The sequence below is a fragment of the Macrotis lagotis genome, chromosome 6, assembly GCF_037893015.1.
Source record: "Macrotis lagotis isolate mMagLag1 chromosome 6, bilby.v1.9.chrom.fasta, whole genome shotgun sequence".
Classification (NCBI taxonomy): Eukaryota; Metazoa; Chordata; class Mammalia; order Peramelemorphia; family Peramelidae; genus Macrotis; species Macrotis lagotis.
In genome coordinates, this window is record NC_133663.1 from 87,432,522 (window position 1) to 87,456,341 (window position 23,820).

Below are 23,820 nucleotides of genomic sequence, written 5' to 3' on the forward strand. Positions count from 1 at the left end.
GTCAAGAAAATGAGCAAGCAGAAAAAAAATCTTGATTTTAGAAAGTTACTCTGGTGGCAGGAAAATCTAAACATAAAAACAGAAGAAAACAACAAAATCAAAACTGCTACATTCAAAGCCCCAAAGAAAAATATATATTGGCCCCAGACCACAGAAGAGCTCAAAAAGGATTTTTAAACTTGACTAAGAGAGATGGAGGAAAAACTGGGCAGAGAAATGCCAATGATACAAGAAAATCATGAAAAAGAAACAATTTGATCAAAGAGGCACATAAAAATACTGAAGAAAACAACACTTTAAAAAACAGAATAGACTAAATAGTAAAAGAGACACAAAAGTCCAGTGAAGTAAAGAATGACTTGAAAAACAGAACTGGCCAAATGGAAAAAGCTACATTAAAATTCACTGAGTGAGCAGAGACAATTTTAGAAGACTTGTGGTTTAAAATGCCATCCACATCCAGAGGAAAAAACTAGAGTCTGAATGCAGACTGAAGCACAGTATTTCACTTTAAGAAACTCTGTTTGCATTTTTCCCCCCTGCTTTGATTCTGATACTTCTTTTGTGACATAACTAATAAGGAATATGCTAAACCTGATTACCCACTGTCATGGGGACAAGGAAGGGAAGAGAGGATAGTAGAAAAATGTGGAACTCAATGGCCTACAACAAGATGAACGTAGGAAATTATCTCTGCATGTAATTGGAAAAAAAAAAAATTGCATTCAAGAAAAAAAATTCAATAAAAAGAACCCCCCCAAAAAGCATAATTACAATGAAGGGGGGGTGGGGAGCCAAGATGGCAGAGGAAAGTGAGGAAATTACCTCAGAAACAATATTAACTCAAACCTCTTCTGGAGCTACAGAATAGACAAAAAAATGGGAGTGCAGCAATTTTCCAGCCCAATCTAACTTTGAAGAACTTCAAGAAAGGTCCTTCTCACTTGAATTTAAAGGGAATGTAGCCTAGCAGAGGCAGCGTTGGGTAAGCCAGAGATCAGCACCAGGGTCCTGCAGTCCTGGCTCAGCAGGCCAGTAGAGAGGCCTCCAGTCCCCCCTCTCCCCCCATAGGCACAAGCCACAAACCCAGAGGCTTCAGGGCAGAAAAGCCAGTGACCAGGCCCCTAGACCAGTGCAAGAAATTTGGAACAGTGCCCCTGTATACAAGGAGCAAAGCTCATTTTTAAAATCATGAAACAGGTTAGAAAATGAGCAAAAACCAAAAGGAGGCCCTGACTACAGAGAGCTACAATGGAAAAGGAAAATCAAAACACAAACTCAGAAAAGCAAAATGTCAAAATACCTACTTGCAAAGTTTCAAAAGCAGAATGGATCAAATGAAAAAAGAGGTACACTGAAGAAAAGAACTCCCCCCAAATAAGAATTGCCTCAATGGAGAAGTTAATACAAAAACTCAATGAAGAAAATAATGCCTTAAAAATGGGCAAATGGAAGTTAATGACTCTGACACATCAAGAAATAATTAAAAACTAAATCAAAAGAATGAAAATATGGAATAAAATACGAAATGTCTCACTGGAAAAACAACTGATCTGGAAAATAGTTCCAGGAGAGAAAATTTAAGACTTATTGGACTATCTGAAAGCCATGATCAAAAAAAAGAGTCTAGAAGGCATCATCTGTCAAGAAATTATCAAGGGGAACCTTCTGGATATTCTAGAACTACAGGGTAAAATAGAAATTGAAATAATCCATCAATCACCTCCTGAAGGAGATCCTAAAATAAAAACTCACAGGAATATTATAGCCAAATTACAGAACTCCCAGGTCAAGAAGAAAAAATATTGCAAGCAGTCAGAAAGAAATGATTCACATATTGTGGAAACATCTAAGTCAGGACAACACAAGATTTTGCAGCTTCTATGTTAAAAGATCAGAGAGTATTTGAAATAAGATAATCTTGAAAGCAAAAAAGAGCTAAGATAACCAGAAATCACCTATCCAACTAAACTGAACATAATATTTCAGGGAGAAAAATGAAAATTCAATGAAATAGAGGACTTTCAATCATTACTGATTAAAAAAAAAAGCCAGAGCTGAATAGAAAACCTGACTTTCAAATAAATACAAGACTCAAGAGAAGCATAAAAAGGTAAACATGAAACAAAAATTAGAAAAGATTCAATAAGGTTAAACTTTTAGACTCATACAAAGGAAAAAGATACTCTTGAACACTTTCTCAATTATTAGGGAGTTAGAAGGGGTAAACATGGACAAAGAGGCAAGATTGTGAGTTGAATAGAACAGGATGATTATCTAAAAAAAAATTGGGGGGGGTGGGCAGAGCCAAGATGGCGGTGTGAAGGCAGCATTTCCCGGGGAACTCCTTCCCCCCCCAAACTCCAAAAAACAAACAAATGATGACCTAGCCAAAATTTAGAGGGGTAGAACCCACAGAAAGGCTGGGTGATGCATTTTCCCAGTCCAAGATAACTTAGAAGTTCTGCAGGAAAGGTGTGTTTCACCATGGTGGGTTGGGAAAAAAGCTGTAGCTGCATAGCAGCCCAGCCCGGTGATCACCAGCAACAGCTTGAAGGGGAGGTGAGAGAACTCTGCTATACCAGAATGAGTGTGGAGTGAGGAGTACCAGCTGCTGCAGTGAGAATCTGGAGAAAGCAGCCTGCACTCCCAGAGACAGTAAGGGAAATCTGCAGAGATTTCTCTGTTCTCCCTCTGGGTAGGACTCTGCTGTTTGCCTACATTCAGATCCAGGCTGTAGTTTGGGCTTCCATACTAAGATTGCAGGATCTTCCTTATAGCCCCAGGGCAGAGGAAAGCACAGGGCCATCTACATATCAAAGCATAAGCAAGAGAGCATAAGACCTAGAAGGAATAAAGGTCCAGTGGGGTCCCCCCCCCAAAACAAAACAAAACAAAATGCCAAAGCCTTGGAAGTGCTGTAAATTAGACTTAGGCTGAGAAAATCAGTAAGCAACAGAAAAAGAAGAATCTGATCACAGAGAATTACTTTAGTCCCATGGAAGATCAAAACACATACTCAGATGATGACAAAATCGAAGTTTCTGTATAGAAAATGGACTCATATGAATGAGCTCAAAAAAAACTTTGAAAAGCAATTAAGGGAGATGGAGGAAAAAATGGGGAGGAGAAATGAAAGTGATGCAGAAAAATCATGAAAACCAAATCAACAGCTTAGTAAAAGATATACAGAAAATACTGAAGAAAAATAATATGTTAAAAACCAATTTAAGCACCTGCCCTGGAGTCAGGAGTACCTGGGTTCAAATCTGGTCTCAGACACTTAGTAATTACCTAGCTGTGTGGCCTTGGGCAAGCCACTTAACTCCATTTGCCTTGCAAAAACCTTAAAAAAACACAACCCAATTTAGGCCTAATGGAAAAAGCAAAACAAAAGGCAAATGAGGAGACGAATGCCTTAAAAATGCCTTAAAAAAAAGCAGACTAAAAAAAAAAGTTCTCTGAAGAAAATAACTCCTTAAAATGAAGAATGGAAATAAAGGAAGCTGATGACTTTGTAAGAAATTAGGAAGAAATAAATCTCTTCCAAAAAAGCCAAAAATTAGAAGAAAATGTGAAATATCTCATTGGAAAAACAACTGACCTTGAAAACAGATGCAGAAAAAATAATTTTAAAAAATTATTGGGTTATCTGAAAGCCATGACCAGGAGAATAGCCTAGACTTCATTTTTCAAGAAATAATACAGCAAAATTGCCCTGAGATCCTAGAAGCTAAGGGTAAAATAGAAATCGAGAGAATTCACTGGTCACCTTCTGAAAGAAATCCCAAAAGAAAAATTTACAGATTATAGCCAAATTCCAAAACTCCCAAATCAAAGAGAAAATTCTAAAAGCTGCCAGAAACAAACAATTCAAGTCAGGATTACACAGGATCTGGCAGCATCTACATTAAGGGCTCATAGGGATTGGAATATGATATTCCGGAAGGCAAAAGATCTTGGTTTACAACTGAGAATCAACTACCCAGCGAAACTGAACATCCTCTTTCAGGGGAAAAGATGGATTTGCAATGAAACAGGGGAACTTTCAAACTTTCCTATTGAAACAACCAGAGCTGAACAGAAAGTTTGATCTCCAAGTACAGGACTCTGGTGAATCATAGAGGGGGTGGAAAAGAAGAACTAACTATGAGAAACTTAAGGAAACTGAATTGTTTGTATTCCTGCATGGCAAGAAGATATTGATAACTCATATGAACTTCCTCATTTATAAGAGCTGTTAGAAGGAGTATATATAGACAGGACATAGGAAGGAGCGAAACATAATGGTATAATATAATAAAAAGATGGAGTCAATGAATGATAAAGGAAAATACTGGGAGGAAGGGAAAGGAGATGAAGAAGAAGCTGAGCAATTTCAAGAGTCAAGAAAAAGCTTTTTCAATGGAGTGGAGGGGGGTAGAAGGCAAGGGGGAATGAGTGAGCCTTCATTCTTATTAGAAATGACTCAGAGAGGAAATAGCATACACACTTAATAGGGTGAGGAAATCTTACCCTAGAGAAAAATAAGAAGAAAGGGGCGGGATAAGGAGAATGGGCGGGGGATGGAAGTAGGGAAAGGGGGAATAGATGATAAAAAGAGAGAGAAGATGGAGGGAGAGGGTACTCAGATACAACACACTTTTGGACAGGGACAGGATGAAAGGAAAGAAGAGAGAAGTGAATAATTGAGAGTGGGGAGGAATAGAGTGGAGGTACAGTTAGTGATAGCAACTGTGGGAAAAATATTGAAGCAACTTCTCTAGTGGACTTATGATAAAAAAAAAACCAACTAACTCCAGAGACAAAGCCATTGGAATCTGAACACAGACTCTCTCTATTCTTGAGGTTTCTCATTTTCTTGGGGGTGGGGTTATGTTTACTCTTATAACACATTCATTTACATCAATGTGTAGCATGGAAACAATGTAGACTATCAAACTACCTTCTTGGGGGGGGGGGGAAGGGAGGGGGGGGAAATTGCAAAATTCAAAAGCTTACAAAAAATGATAGGTACATATTACTATTGTATAATTGGAAAACAAAATTAAAAGTAATTGAAAAAATTCAGGAATGAAAAATAAATGCATTGGGAGAAGGGAGAAGAGAGGGCCAAATGGGGTAATAAATTAGCTGATATAAAAGAAGGGAAGATGGGTTTGACCGGCAAAAGCACTTGAACCTTACTGACACTGGAACTGGCTCAGAGGGAATAATATATGTGGTATAGAAATCTATCTTACTATACAGGAAAGTGTGGGGGGGGGGGAAGGGATAACAGAAGAGAGAAAGGGACAGAGGCCTGAAGATGGGAAGGCAGATGGAGGAAGACAGTAGACAGAAGCAAAACACTTTTGAAAGGGTGAAGTGAGGGGGGGAGGGGGAGGGAAAGGGGAGAGGATAAACTGAGGGGAAAATAGGATGAAGGGAAATACATAGTTGGTAATCAGTACTGAGAAAAAAAAATTTACAGCAAGCTTCTCAGATAAAGACCTCATATAGAAAACTGAGTCAAATTTGCAGAAAGAAATGTCATTCATTAATTTATAAATAAGTAAAAGATATAACTAGGTAGATTTCAGACAAGATAATCAAAACTATCTATAATCATATCTAAAAAGTTACTCCAGATCATTATTGATTAAAGAAATGCAGATTAAACAATCCTGAATACCAGTCCTCATTTATCAGAAATAGATTTATATGACAGAAAAAGAAAATGACAAGTGCTGGAGAGGATGTGGGGAAATTAAAACACTAATGCATTGTTGGTAAAGTTGTATTCTGATTCAAGGGGCAGCTAGGTGGCACAGTAGATAGAGCATCATCCCTAAAATCAGGAGGATCTGAGCCTCAGATTCTTAACACTTACCAGCTGTGACCTTGGGCCCTTCAGCCTGATTGTGGCGCATCCTGTGGTTCATCCTGGGTCATCAACCCAGAAGGATCCAGAGGAGAGAGTGAGGCTGGTGACTCAGCTCAGTGCTCCCCTCTATCAAATCCTATTCACATCATGCCATTACATCACTGCCCTAGTGTCATGGTCATCTTCAAGAGAATGAAGACTTTGCCCAAAGGGCTACAAAACCTTGCATACCCTTTAGTCAAGCAATACAACTACTATACATGTATCCTAGAGAGATTAAAAAAAAAGGGGAAAAAACTATATATATATACACAAACATAAGTATAGTAGCTCTTTCAATGATGGCAGAGATTTGGAAATTGAGAGGATATATATCAATAGGGGAATCTGAACTAGTTATGATAGAATACTACTGTGCTATAAAAAATGATGAGCAGGATATTCACAGAAAAATGTAAATATGAATATTTATGAATGTATACTATGTATAAAGTAACAGTAACAGAACTGTATGAATATCTACTATGAATAACTTAGATATTCTAAGCAATACAATGATCCAAGACAATTCTATGATGAAAAATCCTATCCATCTTCAGGGAAAGAACTGGTGAAGGCTGAATGCAGATCAAAGATACTTTTTCTTTACTTTTGCTTGCCTTCTCAATGAGGGGGAAGAAGAGGAAGGGGAAAAAAATTGGTACTAAATTATTTTTCAATTTACTTCCCTCCTCCCCACATACAATGTAAAAACAATTTTTAACAGTGGTTTTTAAAATTTTGAGTTACTGTTCTCCTGATTCTACTCATTTCACTTTATATCAATTCTAAGTCTTTCTAGGTTTTTTCTTTTAACACCCTGCTCATCACTTCTTATAATACAAGAGTATTCCTTCCCAATCATATATCAGTCATTCCACAATTAATGGGAATCTTTTCAATTTCCAATTCTCTGCCAATAGAAGAGATAATATATTATATATATATTATAATGTGTGTGTGTGTGTGTGTGTGTGTGTGTGTGTGTGTGTGTGTGTGTGTGTGTGTGTCAGACCTAATAGTAGTATTGCTGAGTCAAAAGGTATAAAAGGCTTTATAGACCTTTGGGCATAGGAATTCAAAATTTGAAAAAAAGAATGTTAAAATTGTTTCTACTTGTAAATGGCTGGGAGAGAAAAATGTGAAAAAAAGAAAATGCTAACTCTAAAAGTAGAATGATAATCTGCTAGATTTTTTTTATCAAGAATTTCACTGATTAAGTGTTATGTATAGATATTTTTATTAATTTAATTCCTCAAACATTAAAAAGGGACAGTTAGGTGGTGCAGTGGATAGAGTGGCCCTGGAGTCAGGAGGATCTGAGTTCAAATCTGACCTCAGACACTTAATAATTACCTAGCTGTGTGACTCTGGGCAAGTCACTTAACCCATTGTCTTAAATAAACAAAAATTAAAAAAAAAGATATCTTGGAAAAAAGGTATAAGAATTACAACTTACCACAGGATATTGGGCAAGGTCATTATAGGTTCTTCCTGCCATTGTGTTTAATTGAATGAGGTAGTCGAAATTTGAAATCTCTCTGTTGACCCATTTCTATACAGTTTAAGAAAGATTAATATTACAATCATGTAAGCTCATTTCCTATGATAATACAAATAAATTCCCTAATACATATGCCTTTGGTTGACAGGGACTAATCAGATATCCTTTTTATCTGTCCAAATATGATAATGTATTCAATTCTTTTCCCATTCCATATTTCATAGAATTTTACAGGAAGTTTTCATCAGCATCTGTCCTCCAGAAGTATTCATGAACCTATTCTAACATTTGCTTAATGTAAAAATTGGTAATATGTGTTACCAAAACAAAACCTGTTGAAAAATAAATTTTACCTGTGTCAATCCTGATGCTTTAAATAACTCCTGTGGTGATCTAGTTCCATGAATATTTGGAGAATGAAATGATATGAGTCGACTGTACACTTTATTTCTGACCTAGGACAAAATACAATTATATAATAAAAATGATTAAAAAATTTTCAAATTAACTTAAGTTCAAATCCTGCCTCTCTAGCTACCTGGTTCTACCATCCTGGGCAAATCTTTTAATCTCAAAGATTCTCACTTTTCTTATTTACAGAATAAAGATTAAAATAAATACTTGTCCAGAAACCCCGAGGGTTATTAGCAGAATCTAACAACAAAATATAACAACATATATTATTAGAAGGCTGTAGTAATAAATAATAAGACTTCCTCAACCAAAAGGGACTAAGTAGACACTTCATTAAAACATTAAATAATTTAAAAATTTTCAGAATATTTTTGAAACATGGAGATATCACTTCTTCAAGCAATAATAAAATCTAACAAAAGGAACACTATAGTTTTTGCTGAATGCAACTGAAAGTAGCTTTCTTTCATATGAAACCAACAAAATGGTTAAGATCCAAGAATGGAATCAAAAGGTCCATCCAGGTCATGACTGCTAAACCAAAGTAGCCACAAAGACTATTAAGTCCTCTCTTCTTTTTCTACTATGTTATTTAAGTTGGTGCTTTCATCAGCTTCCATGGATTAAATTATTATCACTATGCTGATGATTCAGGGCAGAGAAAAAAGGGGATCAGAGATTCCTTCAGAGAAGGTTCAAAATCCTAGGCATTTATTCATTTTTTAAGTCATATTCTATTGGTTTCAATCCCACCATCATGCCCCCTCAGCTTTCCCCGCCCCCATTAGATTGCAAATTCTCTGAGGGCAAGAACTGTCTTTCTTTTTCTTAGTTTCATGCCAGCTCTTAGTAAATGCTTAATGATATCATATCAAATTGTATAATGCTGTTGATTAACATTCACTGAAAATGTTTGCTCTATTAGGAAGTGATCTGTCCAACTGTGTTTGTGATAAAAGAGATGAACTATATTACAGATAGTAAAAAAATTCTATCAATCTTCTGACTTTTTTAAATAAGGATATGCAACTCTAAGAATTCTGTAAGTATTTTAAAATGCAATCATGATAAACTGTCAAAAACATGGATACCTCCAAATTCATACCAACATCAACCTTTGTCTTCAAACCTGACCCCATGTTCTCTTGCTTCCACCTACTAGTAGGAGGTTAAGTCACCATGGGGTTGAAAGGGGAAAAGGAAAGTAACAATTACTAAGCATTTTAATGCTTGGTTCATCTTTCACCTATGGTTATCAAAGTGTTTAATATTTAATATTAACAGTTTTATAATCTTAAAAAATATGGCATTTGAATGTTTTATAGCAAATCAACAGTCAACTGAGAATTTACTTTGTGCCACAGAAATTGTGAGCAAAGTTAGGGAACAATACTTTGACATTTGATAGTTTCCATACCTCTTTGTGCTCAATAAATAATATATCTAAAATTTGTTCAATTAAAAACTCCATGGCTTGGTCTTAGAAAGAGAGATTTTTGATCATCTGCTGTATTTTGATGAAATACAAAATTAATTAGAAATGAAGAATTAAGAAGGCTCATTAATCTATACACATCAACAATCAGAGAGGTACCCCTTTACATACCTCCTTTTTGAAATTGAGAAAGTAGTTGGATTGATCAATGAGAAAAATCTCCAAGGCTGACCTTCTCAAGTTGTACCGTCGTAGGTGGATCTCTCGAATTTGAGGGTGAGGCCACTTGAAATCATATCCTATTCCTTCAGAAAGAGGAACTATTGTGACTAAAGCACCATGTAAGGTTATACTTGCTATTTAGAATATTATTTACATAGATTGTGACAAAGATAAGGAAAGTGATGGAGAAATCATTACATTATCATAGTTTGTGTAAGAATAAATTATTTCACTATATACACACATTTATATCATTTCCTTGTAAGAAAATTACAAAAAAACTGTTATATATCTTATGTATATATATATATATATATATATATATATATATATGAAACTGTTAGATATCCTACATAGAATAACTATCATTTAATCTATTAATTTTTTAAATGTCTTTGGTTTAAATTAATTTATCATGTTAAATTTTTCCTTCCAATATGGGATAGGGATTTAGTTTACAACTCAATATCATGTGGATATAGGATACCCAATTGTACAAGGATCTATAAGATTCTATCTTATTACTTTGTTCATAGCATCCACTCCAATTCAAATATCATAAAATAGTTACCAAAAAGAAAGCATAAAATTACTTCTGTTGATCCTTTCAAAGATAGCACTGCTCAAAGTTAGAAGGCTCTCTATGTCTGTTTTGATTTCTCTATTTACATTTGAAATAAGCTGAATACTTTATCATGTAACCAATGTAAGAGGTTAAGGTTCCCCACTTAAAAGAAGTAGGGAATCCACCACCAATAACTTCTTACCATCTTCTTTTTCAAAGCTACCATCATGGAAGTAAATGTGTTGAGTAGTAATTTCAAATCTGCCAGGAATCACATCAATTACTGTAATAAGTTCACAATCTTCAGATAATACCAATTTCTCCTTTTGACTTTGTTCTCCTTTCTCATCCCTGTAAAAGTAACATCAAATATTACACAGTTTAAACAGCTTACACAGAAAAGAATGTCATGTTCAAGCTCAATTCTTAATTATCTTCAAAGTAATATGCAAATAAGTTTGAAATGTCCATTACATACAAAATTTTTTCAGAATTTTCCAGATTTTTTTTCATTAGACTTGAATAAAGTGCATTCTATGTAATAAATAATTCTTCTCTTGACCATGGTAATTTTTTTTCATTTCAAAGAGAAATTTTTTAAATTTGCAAAGGACACAGAAATAGTGAAAAAAAATATGAAACATGAATTGAAAGTAAGACCTCTTCCTGCAATTACTATCTTCATCTCTCAACCTTCTTAAATCCTCCCAATCCTTTAAGGACAAACTGAATGTCACACCTCCTACATAAAATCTAGTTGCAAGTATTCTTAAGAGTAATCCAAGACAACATATTCCTAGCTGTCTACAAGAACAATAACAAGAGGTCATAAAGACTTTAAATTCCCAAGTGTGAATGTGACATTTCTTAATATGAAATTCAGCATTATTTATCTCCTATGCACATGATGCTGAACAAAACAGGAAAGAAGTGTGATCAGGTAAAAGAGACCCACTACAAACATATGCTATCTAACCTCACCTGGGTCCCATGGAAACAAGTTAATCTTTTTACTTCTCTCTATTTCATTCTCCATGAGGCTGTCCTAAGCATCTTCTCCCAAACCTCCCTCATTTAATAATAGACAAACACACATGTGTGTATGTACATGTATGTATTTCCAGCATCCCATGGGTTCTCTTGTGAGGTCCAATTCCTCATCATTTCTCTCTAACCTCTCACTACCCTTGTTTGGGCCCTTATCCCATCTCAACTAGACTATCTTTTCCTTCTGAAAACTGTCCTACTCATAACTGCCTACATGATTTCCCTAAAAAATAGCCCTATCATGCCCCTACTCATACACCAGTGGCTCTCTCTGAACTTGAGAATAAACTATGAATTCCTACTGGCACATGAAGCTCTGGACAATTCCTTTACAGCTATATTGGTCCTTACTTTCCTTCCCATCCTCTAGATTCCAGGTCAGATGGATTTGTGGTTTCCTACCTGATACTCTCCCACCTCCTGGATCCTGAACTGGCTGTTCTGCAAGCCTACATTATGCCATCTTTTTATTTTTATTTTTTTTAGGTTTTTTGCAAGGCAATAGGGTTAAGTGAATTGCCCAAGGCCACACAGCTAGGTAATTATTAAGTGTCTGAGGCCAGATTTGAACTCAGGGACTCCTGACTCCAGGGCCGGTGCTCTATCCATTGCGCCACCTAGCCACCACCCCCCTCTCATTATGCCATCTTTAAAGAAGAACAAGCTCAATTATCATTTTACACAAGAATTCTATCCTGATCCCTCTAAGTCCTGGTAATTACTTTTTCAAAATTATCATTGATATGTTTTGCATATATTCTGTAAAAAAAATTATCTGTGCACACTGGCTCCAGGAGAATTTGGTTTCTTGAGTAGGAATTTTGTTTTTTGTTATCCTCAGACTTCTAGCACAGAGTAAATGCTTAATAAACCACTCTACTGATTGATAGCTTTTCTTTTTTTTTACATTTAATTAATTTATTTTCACATTGCCACAAGTTTTTTGAAAGTAAAAACATAATCCACCCTCCCCTACAAAGATGGCAAAACATCAAGAAAAATAGTGAGAGGGGAAAAAAGCATACTTTAATCTGTGTTCAAATACCATCAGTTCTGTCTCTGGGAAGAATTGTATTCTTTATCATAAGCACATCAGAGAACTTGCTTCAATATTTTTTTCCCACAGTTGTTATTTTTAGCTGTATTTCCCTCCATCCCATTCCTCCTTCTCTCTCTCCTTTTACCCTGTCCCTCTTAAAAAGTGTTATATCTGATTACGCTCTCCCACGATATTCCCTCTCTTCTGTCACCTATATGCCTCACCCCCATCCCCCTGTCCCCTTTCTCCCATCCTCTTCCTCCCTTTTTTTCCTCTGGGGATAAGATAGATTTCTATACCCTATTAAGTGTGTATGCTGTTTCCTCTCTGAACCATTTCCAATGAGAATGAAGGTTCACTCATTCCCCCTCATCTCCCCCCCCCACTCAATTGCAAATGCTTTCTCTGGACTCTTTTATGTGAAATATCTTAGCCCATTCCGACTCTCCTTTCCCCTTTCTTTCAGTATATTCCTTTATCACTCACTGATTCCATTTTTATACTATATTATACCATTATATTCAGCTCCTTCTTGTGCCCTATCAATATACATCCTGACTGGAAGATCAAACTTTCTGTTTAGCTCTGGTTGTTTCAACAGGAAAGTTTGAAAGGTCCCTATTTCACTAAATATCCATCTTTTCCCCTGAAAGAAGATCTTCAGTTTTGCTGAGTAGTTGATCCTCAGTTGTAATCTAAGCTCTTTTGTCTTCCGGAATATCACATTCCAAACTCTATGAGCCCTTAACATAGAAGCTGCCAAATCCTGTGTAAACCTAACTGTAGCTCCATGATGTTTGAACTTTCTTTATGGCTCCTTGTAATATTTTCTCCTTGACCTGGGTGTTCTGGAATTTGGCTATAATATTTCTGGAAGGTATTTTTGGCATCTCTTTCAGGAGGTATCAATCAGATAGATTCCCTCACTTTCTGTTATACTCTCTGCTTCTAGGATATCAGGGCAATTTTCCTGGAGAATTTCTTTGAAAATGAAGTCTAGGGGCGGCTAGGTGGTGTAGTGGATAAAGCACCGGCCTTGGAGTCAGGAGTACCTGTGTTCAAATCCGGTCTCAGACACTTAATAATTACCTAGCTGTGTGGCCCTGGGCAAGCCACTTAACCCCATTTGCCTTGCCAAAAAAAAAAAAGCCCTAAAAAAAAAATGAAGTCTAGGCTCTTTTCTTGGTCATGACTTGCATGTAGCCCAAAAATTTTAAATCATCACTCATGAATCTGTTTTCCAGGTCAGTTCTTTTCCCAATGAACTATTTCACATTTTCTTCTAGTTTTTCATTTAGTTTTGTTTTATTGTTTCTTGATTTCTCACAAAGTCATCAGCTTCCTTTATCTTCATCCTATATTTGAAAGCTGTTTTCTTCAGAGAGTTTTCTTATCTCCTTTTGCATCTGGCCATTTCTACTTTTTAAGGTATTCTTTTTCCTCACTGAGCTTTTGGACTGCTTTTTTTCCATTGGACCTAAACTGGTTTTCAAGATGTTATTTTCTTCATTATTTATTCTGTACCTCCTTCACCAAGCTGCTGACTTGGTTTTCATTATTTTCCTGCATTGCTCTCATTTCTCTTCTGAATTTTTGTTCTACCTCCCTTGATTTTCAAAATCTTTTTTGAGCTCTTCCAAGCATGAGACCATTTCCTATTTTTTTTCTTGGAGGTTTTGGATACAGAAGCTTTGACTTTGTTATCTTCTGAGTGTGTGCTTTGATCCCCCACGGGACCAAAGTAATTGTCTTTGGTCAGATTCTTTATTTTTCTGTTGTTTGCTCATTTTAACTCTTTGTTAAGATGGACTCTGCTTCCAAGGTGGAAGATGCACTTTCCCAAGCTTTTGAGGGTTTTTAGGACAACCCCCCACCAGTGACCTCCAAGGTCTTATGAGAGGCTCTGACTGCTCTCCAGCTTGTGCTCTGGTCTATGGATGACCACAAGGACTCCCCTCTGTCCTGGAGCTGTGAGGAGGGTCTCTGCTCAGCTATAGTAGTATGGGGCCACAGATTGCAACCTAGATCTCCTGGATCTGAGTGTGGACAAAGCAACAGTCCTACTTCAAGGACAGCATAGAGACCTCTGCAGACTCCTCTGACCTCCTTACTGTCTGTAGGCTGAATGATCTAGCAGGTATTGGGTAACTCCATAGATTCCTGGGGTGGGGCTGTACTGAGGCCTGCATTGGCCTGGGCTCTGCAGTCACTCTGGGGCAATAGTTTTCCTACTGACCTTCCAAGCTGTCCTTTGCTCAGCCCTCCTGGGCTGAGAAAGGTCTAGAAATCACCCTGCTGCCAAAGACCTAGGTGCCTCACAGGCTGTTCCCGAAAGGCTGGAACTAGTTCAGTCTGGTGTGGCCCAGGCCAACTGCAGCCCTTTCCAATCCTGGTGGAACAGACTCTTCCAGTGGATCTTCCAAGTTGTCTTGAGGTGAAAAATTATTTCACTCAGTCTTTCTGTGGGTTCTGCCACTCTAGAATTTGGTTAGAGTCATAATTTTAAGGCATTTAAAGTGGTCTGGGGAAGAGTTTCCTGGGAATTTCCTTCCTACACACTGCCATCTTGGCTTTGCCCCCTTGGTTGCATTTTTCTATAGCTATTTGAAGAGTGTGCCTCTTGACTCCCTGATTTGAGTAGGAACTCCATCTTACCTTTCTTTTCCATCTCAAACAGTACTAGATAGAGCAGGTGTTCAACATTCAGGATTGGATCCTAGTTCAGTAGTATTTAATTCAATTGCTATTTTGGATACATACTAGCTCAGTGTCCTTGAGCAAATCACTTATCTCATTTTAGCCTCAATTTGAAATGTGTAATGTAGAGATAATAAGGGTACCTACCTCTTAGGGGTTCTCTGTGAGAATTAGATGATATTTATGAGAAAACTCTTAAGATATTACCAGGTAAATAAGGTATATAAAGTTAGCCTTATTTTACATGTCTAATTCTTAACATAAAATGATTTTTAATGTTCTTTTAAATGCTTACACATACATGTCTTCTCTGGATGTTGTGTCTTCTTCAGGAAGTTCTAATTTATCTTCTTCTCTATCGTTGACCTTTACTTGTTTTACCACCTCAAGTAGTAAGGATTCACTAGAGAGTTGGGAATGTTGGACACCTGTTTAAACATAAAACAGTTTAAAGCAAAAATAAATTTATATTTTCTAATATCATTGACAGAAGTAGAATATAGTCATTAATTAGAACCAAAATTAATACATATTAGCATCATAAGTGAAAAACTGAATTGAAACCATTATGAAAAGAAATGCAGTAACTAGAAAAAATAAAAAACTTTCCCTCAATGCTTCATGGATTTAAATTACAACTGACATGTAGTAACAAGAATGGATATTTAAAAGGTGATAATATTATGATTCAAAAATAATCTAGGTACTTTTTTTAAGTCAGTCCTATACTTATCATTTAGATTCCCTTTATTTAGTATCAAAGCATCTCAAAGATTAATGTCAAGGGAGCTTTCCTATGACTGTGATGACGAGAGAGAACTATTTTTTTTTGCAAAGGGCTTTAAAGATTTTATTTATTTTGAGTTTTACAAATTACCCCTATTCTTGCTCCCCCCCCAATCCCCACAGAAGGCAATTTGTTAGTCTTTACATTGTTTCCATGATATGCATTGATCTAAGTTGAATGTGATGAGAGGAAAATCATATCCTTAAGGAAGAAAAATAAAGTATAAGAGACAGCAAAATTACATAAAATAATGGTTTTTTTCCTAAACTGAAGGTAATAGTCTTTGGTATTTGTTCAAAGTCCACAGTTCTTTCTTGGGATAGAGATGGTGCTCTCTATCGCAGAAAGCCCCAAATTGTCCACAACTGTTGCACTGATGGAAGGAGCAAGTCTATCAAGGATGATGATCACACCCTTGTTACTGTTAGGGTATACAATGTTTTTCTGGTTCTGCTCATCTTGCTCAGCTTCAGTACATGCAAATCCTTCCAGGTTTCCCAGAATTCCCATCCCTCATGGTTTCTTTTTTTTGTTTTGGTTTGGTTTTTTTAGGTTTTTGCAAGGCAAACAAGGTTAAGTGGCTTGCCCAAGGCCACACAGCTAGGTAATTATTAAGTGTCTGAGACCGGATTTGAACCCAGGTACTCCTGACTCCAGGGCTGGTGTTTTATCCACTATGCCACCTAGCTGCTGCCCCTATGGTTTCTTCTTTCTTTCTTTCTTTCTTTCTTTCTTTCTTTCTTTCTTTCTTTCTTTCTTTTGGTTAATATGACTTTATATGTTACTAAAATATTCTTGTTTAAGAATAAACATAATATCCCTCCCCCACAAAAATACAGAACCTCATGTGAAATAAAGTAAAAGAAAGAAAAAAATGTGTTTCAGTCTATGTTCTGATACCATCAGCTCTGTCTTGGGTGAATCACATTCTTCATCATAAGTCCATCACAGAAGTTGCCTCCATATTTTTCCAGTTATTATTGCTGATTATAATTCCCTCCATCCATTCCTCCCCACTACCATATATTATATTTTCTCTCTCCTTTCACTCTGGCCCTCTTCTAGCTGAGTGGTACAGCAGACAGAACACTGGCCCTGGGGCCAAGAGGCCCCAAGTCCACATACCACCCCAGAGAACCAGCAATCACCCAGGCCCGTGGTCCCAGACAGGCCACCCAATCTCAGCACCTTGCAAAAAGTAAAAAAGAAAATGTGTTATATCTGATTATTCTCTCTTATGATCTACCCTCTCCTCTATCACCCATGTCTCCCCATTTCCCTACTCTCCTTTTTACTGTAGATATCTATACCCTCTTGAGTGTGTTTGCTGTTTCCTCTTGGAGCCATTTATGATGAGTGTAAAGGTTCCATCATTCCCCCTTGCAAATAAAAAATATCTTTTATATGAAATATCTTAGCCTATTCCACCTCTCCTTTGTCTTATTCCCAGTACATTTCCCTCTTAGCCACTGACTCCATTTTTACAATATATATATATCTTCAAATTCAACTCTCTCCTTTGCTTCATCTATAAAAGATCCTTCCACCCGTTCTATTAAATGAGAAGTTGTATACGAGTATTATCAGTATCATTTTTCTATGCAGGAATACATGCAGTTCATCATCATTAAGTCCCTCATAATTTACCCTTTTCCTCTGCTTTCTATGCTTCATCTGACTCCTGTACTTGAAGGTCAAACTTTCTGTTCAGCTCTGGTCATTTCAACAGGAATATTTGAAATTCCCCTGGTTCACTGAAAGTCCATCTTTTCAGGGGTGGCTAGGTGGCACCGGCCCTGGAGTCAGGAGTACCTGAGTTCAAATCTGGCCTCAGACAATAATTACCTAGCTGTGTGGCCTTGGGCAAGCCACTTAACTCCACTGCCTTGCAAAAAAAACTAAAAAAAAAAAAGGTCCATCTTTTGCCCTGAAAAAGGATGTTCAGTTTTGCTGAGTAGTTGATTCTTGGTTACATTCCAAGTTCCCTTGCTTTCTGGAATATTATATTCCAAGCCCTATGAGCCCTTAATGTAGTTGCTGCTAAGTCCTGTGTGATCCTGACTGCACAATATTAAAATTGTGTCCTTCTGGCTGCTTGCAATATTTTCTCTTTGACTTGGGAGTTCTGGAATTTAAAGATAATTATTTCTTGGGGGGGTTTTGGGGGGTCTCTTTCCGGGGGAGATTGGTGGATTCTCTCAATTTCTATTTTTCCCTCTGCTTCTAAGATATCAGGGCAATTTTCCTGTCAGAATTCTTTAAAAATGAGGTCAAGGCTCTTTTCCTGATCATAACTTTCACATATCCCAATAATTTTAAAATTATCTTTCCTGAATCTGTTTTTTCAATGTTTCACAGTTTCTTCTAAATTTTCATTCTTTTGGTGCTGAAGTATTGTGTCTTGATTTCTTGTAAAGTCATCAACTTCCTTTAGCTCCATTCTTTATCTTAAGGATTAGTTTTCCTCAAAGAGTTTTTTTAATCTCCTTTTCTATCTGGCCAGTTTTGCTTTTTAAAGCATTCTTCTCCTCAATAACTTTTTGAACTATTTTATCCATTCGACTTAAGCTGATTTTTAACCCGTTATTTTCTTCAGCATTTTTTTTGGATTTCCTTGACTAAGCTGCTGACTTCATTTTTCATGTTTTTCCTGCATCTCTCTCTCTCTCGTTTCTTTTCCCAATTTTTCTTCTATCTCCCTTACTTGATTTTCAAAATATTTTTTGAGCTCTGCCATAGCCTGATCCCAACTTTCATTTTTCTTGGAGACTTTAGATGTAGAAGCTTGTACTTCCTTATCTTCAGATTGAATATTTTGATCCTCCTTGGGATCACAGACAAAATATTTGTCAATGGTCAGGTTCCTTTTTTTTATCATGTTCTCATTTCCCCAGCCTGTACCTGGTGTGGGGTACTTCCCTGAGCTTTTGAGTTTTATTGGGACACCCCCCTCAAGGACCTCAGTGTGTGAGGCTCTGACTGCTTTCTTGGTCTCTGAATGACCACAAAGCGCACACCTCTGCCATGGGGCTGAGGAGGAGGAGGTTCCTGTTCTATGGGGGGGCCTAGACTGCAATCAGGATCTGAATGTGGTCAGAGCCCAGAGCACTGTTCCAGACACAGAGGGCAGACCTCAGAAGTCTCCTTCCTCTCCCTTACCTTTGGTGGGCTGAGCACTCAGGGCGCAGACGCCTAGAGGCTCCTTCTTGCCAACTCCGAGGGGCCTGCTTCCTTCTCCTGGATCTGGGCTGCTGGCTAGTGCTGAGACCATGCTCAAGGCCTAGGCTTTGAGCTTATTCTGGCAGAGGTCTCCCTGCTATCTTCCCAGTTGTGCTTGGTTCTTCCTGGGGTGCAAATCAGGAAACTGCTTCTGCTACTGGCATCCATGGCTCCTAGTCACCCTGGGGCTATTCCTGGGAGGCTGAAATTTCTTCACTCTGGTAGGGGCTGCCCCTCTAACCCCGTGGAACAGAGTTTTTCCACTATTTTCCAGGTTATCTTGGGCTGGAGAATTGCCTCACTGGATCTTTCTGTGTGTTCTGTCTCTCAAAAATTTAGTTAGTCATAATTTTAAGATTTTTGAAATATTTTGGAGAGAGCTCCTAGGAGAAGCTCTTCTCCTGCCTCCATCTTGGCTCCACCCATGAGAGAGGACTCTTAAGAAAGTTATGCTATAAAAAAAATACCATGTGAAATTGACATGGTCCTATAAGAAATACTAAAGAGTAGAGATGTTGGGGTGGCTAGGTGGCACAGTGAATAGAGCACCGGCCCTGGAGTCAGGAGTACCTGAGTTCAAATCTGGCCTTAGACACTTAATAATTACCTAGCTGTGTGGCCTTGGGCAAGCCACTTTACCCCATTACCTTGCAAAAAACCTTAAAAAAAAAAAGAGTAGAAGTGTCAAACTCTGGAGTGCAGTCTAACCAGATAATAATTGGGAAATATTTAACAAAACATACAAAAATAGAATGCAATATGGCTGACATTTTCTAAGTCAATATGTGACTATAGGAATCTGTTTATATAGCTTGAGATATTGCTTTTTGTTATTGTTTAGATGTTTCAGTTGTGTCTGATACTCCATGACTCTCTTTGGGATTTTCTTTTTTTTTTTATTTTACAATTTTTTTCTCCCAATCTTGCTTTCCTTCTGCCCTCCCCCACAGAAGGCACTCTGATAGTCTTTACATTGCTTCCAAAATTGAATGTGCTGAGAGAGAAATCATATTCTTAAGGATTAAAAAAAAAATAAGAGATAGCAAAATTACATAATAAGATAAAAAAAATTAAAGGTAATAGTCCTTGGTTTTTATTCAAATTCCACAATTCTTTCTCTCGATACAGATGGTATTCTCCATTGCAGATAGCCCAAAATTGTCCCTGATTGTTCCACTGATGGAATGAGCAAGTCTATCAAGGTTGATCATCAACCCCATATTGCTGTTAGGGTGTACAGTGTTTTTCTGGTTCTGCTCATCTCACTCAGCATCAGTTCATGCAAATCCTTCCAGGCTTCCCTGAATTCCCTTCCCTTCTGGTTTCTAATAGAACAATAGTGTTCCATTTTCCCACATCCCTTCCAACATTGAGCATTGTCCTTTCTGGTCATATCAGCCAGTCTGAGAAGTGTGAGGTGGTACCTCAGAGATGCTTTAATTTGCATTTCTCCAATAAGTAATGATTTATAGCAATTTTTAATATGACTTTGGATCGCTTTGATTTCCTCACCTGTAAATTGCCTCTGCATATTCTTTACCATTTGTCAATTGGGGAATGGCTTGTTTTTTTTTGAAAATTTGACTCATTTCTCTGTATATTTTAAAAATGAGTCCTTTGTCAGAAATACTAGTTGTATAAATTATTTCCCAATTTACTACATTTCTTTTGATCTTGGTTACAGGGTTTTTGTCTGTGCAAAAGCTTTTTAATTTAATGTAATTAATATTATCTAGTTTGTTTTTAAAGATGTTCTTCATCTCTTCTTTGGTCATGAATTGCTTCCCTTGGGGCGGCTAGGTGGCATAGTGGATAAAGCACCGGCCTTGGAGTCAGGAGTACCTGGGTTCAAATCCGGTCTCAGACACTTAATAATTACCTAGCTGTGTGGCCTTGGGCAAGCCACTTAACCCCATTTGCCTTGCAACCCCCCCCCCCCAAAACCCCTAAAATAAATAAATAAATAAATTGCTTCCCTTTCCAAAGATCTGACAGGCAAACTATTCCTTGAGCTCCTAGTTTGTTTATAACATTGCCTTTTATGTCTAAATCCTGTACCCATTTTGATCTTATCTTGGTATAGGGTGTGAGGTGTTGGTCTAATTCAAGTTTCTGCCATATTAACTTCCAATTTTCCAACAGTTTTTATCAAAGAGATAGTTCTTATCCCAGAAGCTGGGCTCTTTGGGTTTATCAAACAGTAGATTACTATAATCATTTCCTGCTATCTCTTTTGTACTTAGTCTATTCCACTGATCCACCACTCCATTTTTTAGCCAACACCAAACAGTTTTGATGACTGATGCTGATGCTTTATAATATAATTTTAGATCTGGTAGGGCCTTTTTTCATCAAATCTCTGGAAATTCTTGACTTTTTATTTCTCCATACAATTTATTTTAACTCATCAAAGTAATTTTTTGGAATTTTGATTGGTAGGGCACTAAATAAGTAATTTAATTTAGGTATAATTGTCATTTTTATTATTTTAACTTAGCCTATCCATGAGCAGTTGATATTTGCCCAGTGAGGGTTTCTTGGTTAAAACTTCTTGGTAAAGATACTAGATTGGTTTACTGTTTCCTTCTCCAGTTCATTTTACAAATGAAGAAACTGAGGCAAACAGGGAAATGTCATTTCTAAATGTCATTTCAAGCAAGGGTCTGAGGCCAGATTTGAATTCAGAAAGATCTTTCTAGGCTCTTTCTGACATAAAGTATATAATACAGATTCAAAACTCATATATAAATATTAAATTATTATATCTCACAGTAAGGCATCAAGTAGTTAACCTAGTTTAATAAATCTGTCAGTAATCTGCTTCATACTATCTCATCTTGTATAATTCCTGTATAATTTTTATCCCACTTTCTTCCACAGATATTCCATACCAAGAAGCTAACCAAAGGCTGAAAGTTTTCCTTTGTTTTTTCTTTTCTTTACTTTTATCATTCTGTAGGCCTATCTCAAGTTATCTATTCTTCTTCTTTACAGTGAAAATACCAATAGTTATGCAGTGGGGTTACTATATCAAGTTACCTATCTTTAGACAAGAATCTCACTTGAGTGCTAACAGTTAAAATATTATTTAAAAGTCTAAAAATTATGATTATTTGAACCCTCATCCTTTTCCTCAACTTCAGCAAATATTACTACTAGGGAAATGAGGATTTTTTTTTTTTGTTATTTTACTTCATAGATCACCAGGGACAACCAATTCTTAATCTACTAGTTAAGAATCAGGTGATGAACAAAGTTCAAGGACTATTCCCTTAATTTAGAAAAAAAAACCTGATATCTTATTTTTATTTTATTTTTAGGGGTTTTTTTTTTGCTAGGCAATGGGGTTAAGTGGCTTGCCCAAGGCCACACAGCTAGGTATTTATTAAGTGTCTGAGACCGGATTTGAACCCAGGTACTCCTGACTCCAGGGCCAGTGCTTTATCCATTGCGCCACCTAGCCGCCCCCCAAAACCTGATATCTAATTGTCTGATCTTGTTATCTCTTACACTTTTTGTTTTTTCCCTTAAGGATATGATTTCTCTCTCTCATCATACTCAATTTGGATCAATGTACAACATGGAAATAATGTAAAGACCGGCAAAGTGCTGTTGGGGGGGGGGGGGGCATAAGATTGGCGGGAAAATTGTAAAACTCAAAATAAATAAAATCTTTAATTAAGACTCAGGTGATGAGCAATATTGAGTGCAATATTCATAATTAGCTAAACTGAACCTTGGAAAATAGATTTAAACCAATTCCAGAAGTATTAAGCAAATCTTTTCCAGCTTAAGAGAATGGACTGGTATGTATTCTGCTAAAATTTATTTCAAGGACTCAGTTTTATCTCAACATTAGTATAAAGCAGTAAAGTGAGAGTCTCATGGATTATCTGAACTAAATTAAGAAAGGATTAAAATGGCTAATCCAAAATGCATGCCTGGGCAGTGGGAGGAATGTTTGTATTTACACTCGAATAAACAAACATGGTAAGTTAAACTAAGTAAAACAAAATAACACTATATTTTTCTCTTACTTTTTTTTGTTATATGAGATAGTTTGCTTGAAAAGGAGGTTAGAGGAATATTGTGAGAAATTCTAATGATATAAAAATATCAATAAAAATCTTATTTTAAAAAATCCAACACCAAAGAATTTTGAATGTCTTTCTGTCCTATCGCATTCATCTGGCTAGATATCATTTTTGTTTACTATTCTATGCTAGAATTATTCTAAATCATGACTGAGAATGATGAAAAGAACCAATTTAACATAGCAATGAGCTGTGTAAATATGTGTGTTCACATCTTCTCTAGGGATATACTTCAAAGTATCTGTGGATTTCATTGATGTGAATATTTCTTCTAATGATAAAGTTTATAATCCATTCATGCCTTCTCCTGTGATTCTTATACATGTACTCCTATAAATCTTTTATGGAATATTCATCCAACATGCCAGAGACCTTCCTTTCTTTATTTAGTTTTGGTGATATGGATTCTAATAAAGCTCACAGAGGAAAAGACAGCGAGATAGACAACATAGAGACACTGAAAGACACACAGAAAGAGAATGATATCATTTAAACTGCTTTTGTTGTCCAGTTTTTGCTTAGTCATATACTGTCCTATGTGTCTCTTCATATAGCATCACTAGGTGAATGGTGACATTCTCAGGAATAAGCCTGGGATCGTTAAATGCACTATGTCTTTTCACCAAAGTAAACATTTACCTCAAATTCTAGTTCCAAGTCATTGTCCACATGCAGTGCTTGGAAAATAAATATATTGATGAATCAATTTCATGGTCATCCATTCAAACATATATCATATTCTGTACATACATACATACATAATATTCCAATGTTAAAGCCCTTCACAAATTGTTCCTTCCTACCTTCCTGGTCTTTTTACTGTTTACTTCCCTAGATGTATTCTAATCACCAGAAACACTGGTCTTACTGTTATTCCTCAAACATGCTATTC

At 36.6% G+C, this 23,820-nt stretch overlaps 1 protein-coding gene across 6 annotated transcripts in view; it reads right to left on the bottom strand.

The window, feature by feature from the left end:
• The window catches only part of NBEAL1 (neurobeachin like 1), a 209,765-nt gene that overhangs the window by 33,604 nt on the left and 152,341 nt on the right, over positions 1-23,820 (bottom strand). For 4 of the 6 annotated variants that reach the window (XM_074191603.1, XM_074191605.1, XM_074191602.1 and 1 more), the window contains 5 exons: positions 15,124-15,256; positions 10,248-10,396; positions 9,430-9,563; positions 7,763-7,864; positions 7,365-7,460 (listed from right to left, as the gene is read on the bottom strand). In XM_074191603.1, coding sequence (XP_074047704.1) covers positions 7,365-7,460; positions 7,763-7,864; positions 9,430-9,563; positions 10,248-10,396; positions 15,124-15,256 — 614 coding nt within the window. The remainder of the gene's footprint in view (positions 1-7,364; positions 7,461-7,762; positions 7,865-9,429; positions 9,564-10,247; positions 10,397-15,123; positions 15,257-23,820) is intronic. The other 2 variants (XM_074191606.1, XM_074191604.1) reach the window with 1 other exon arrangement.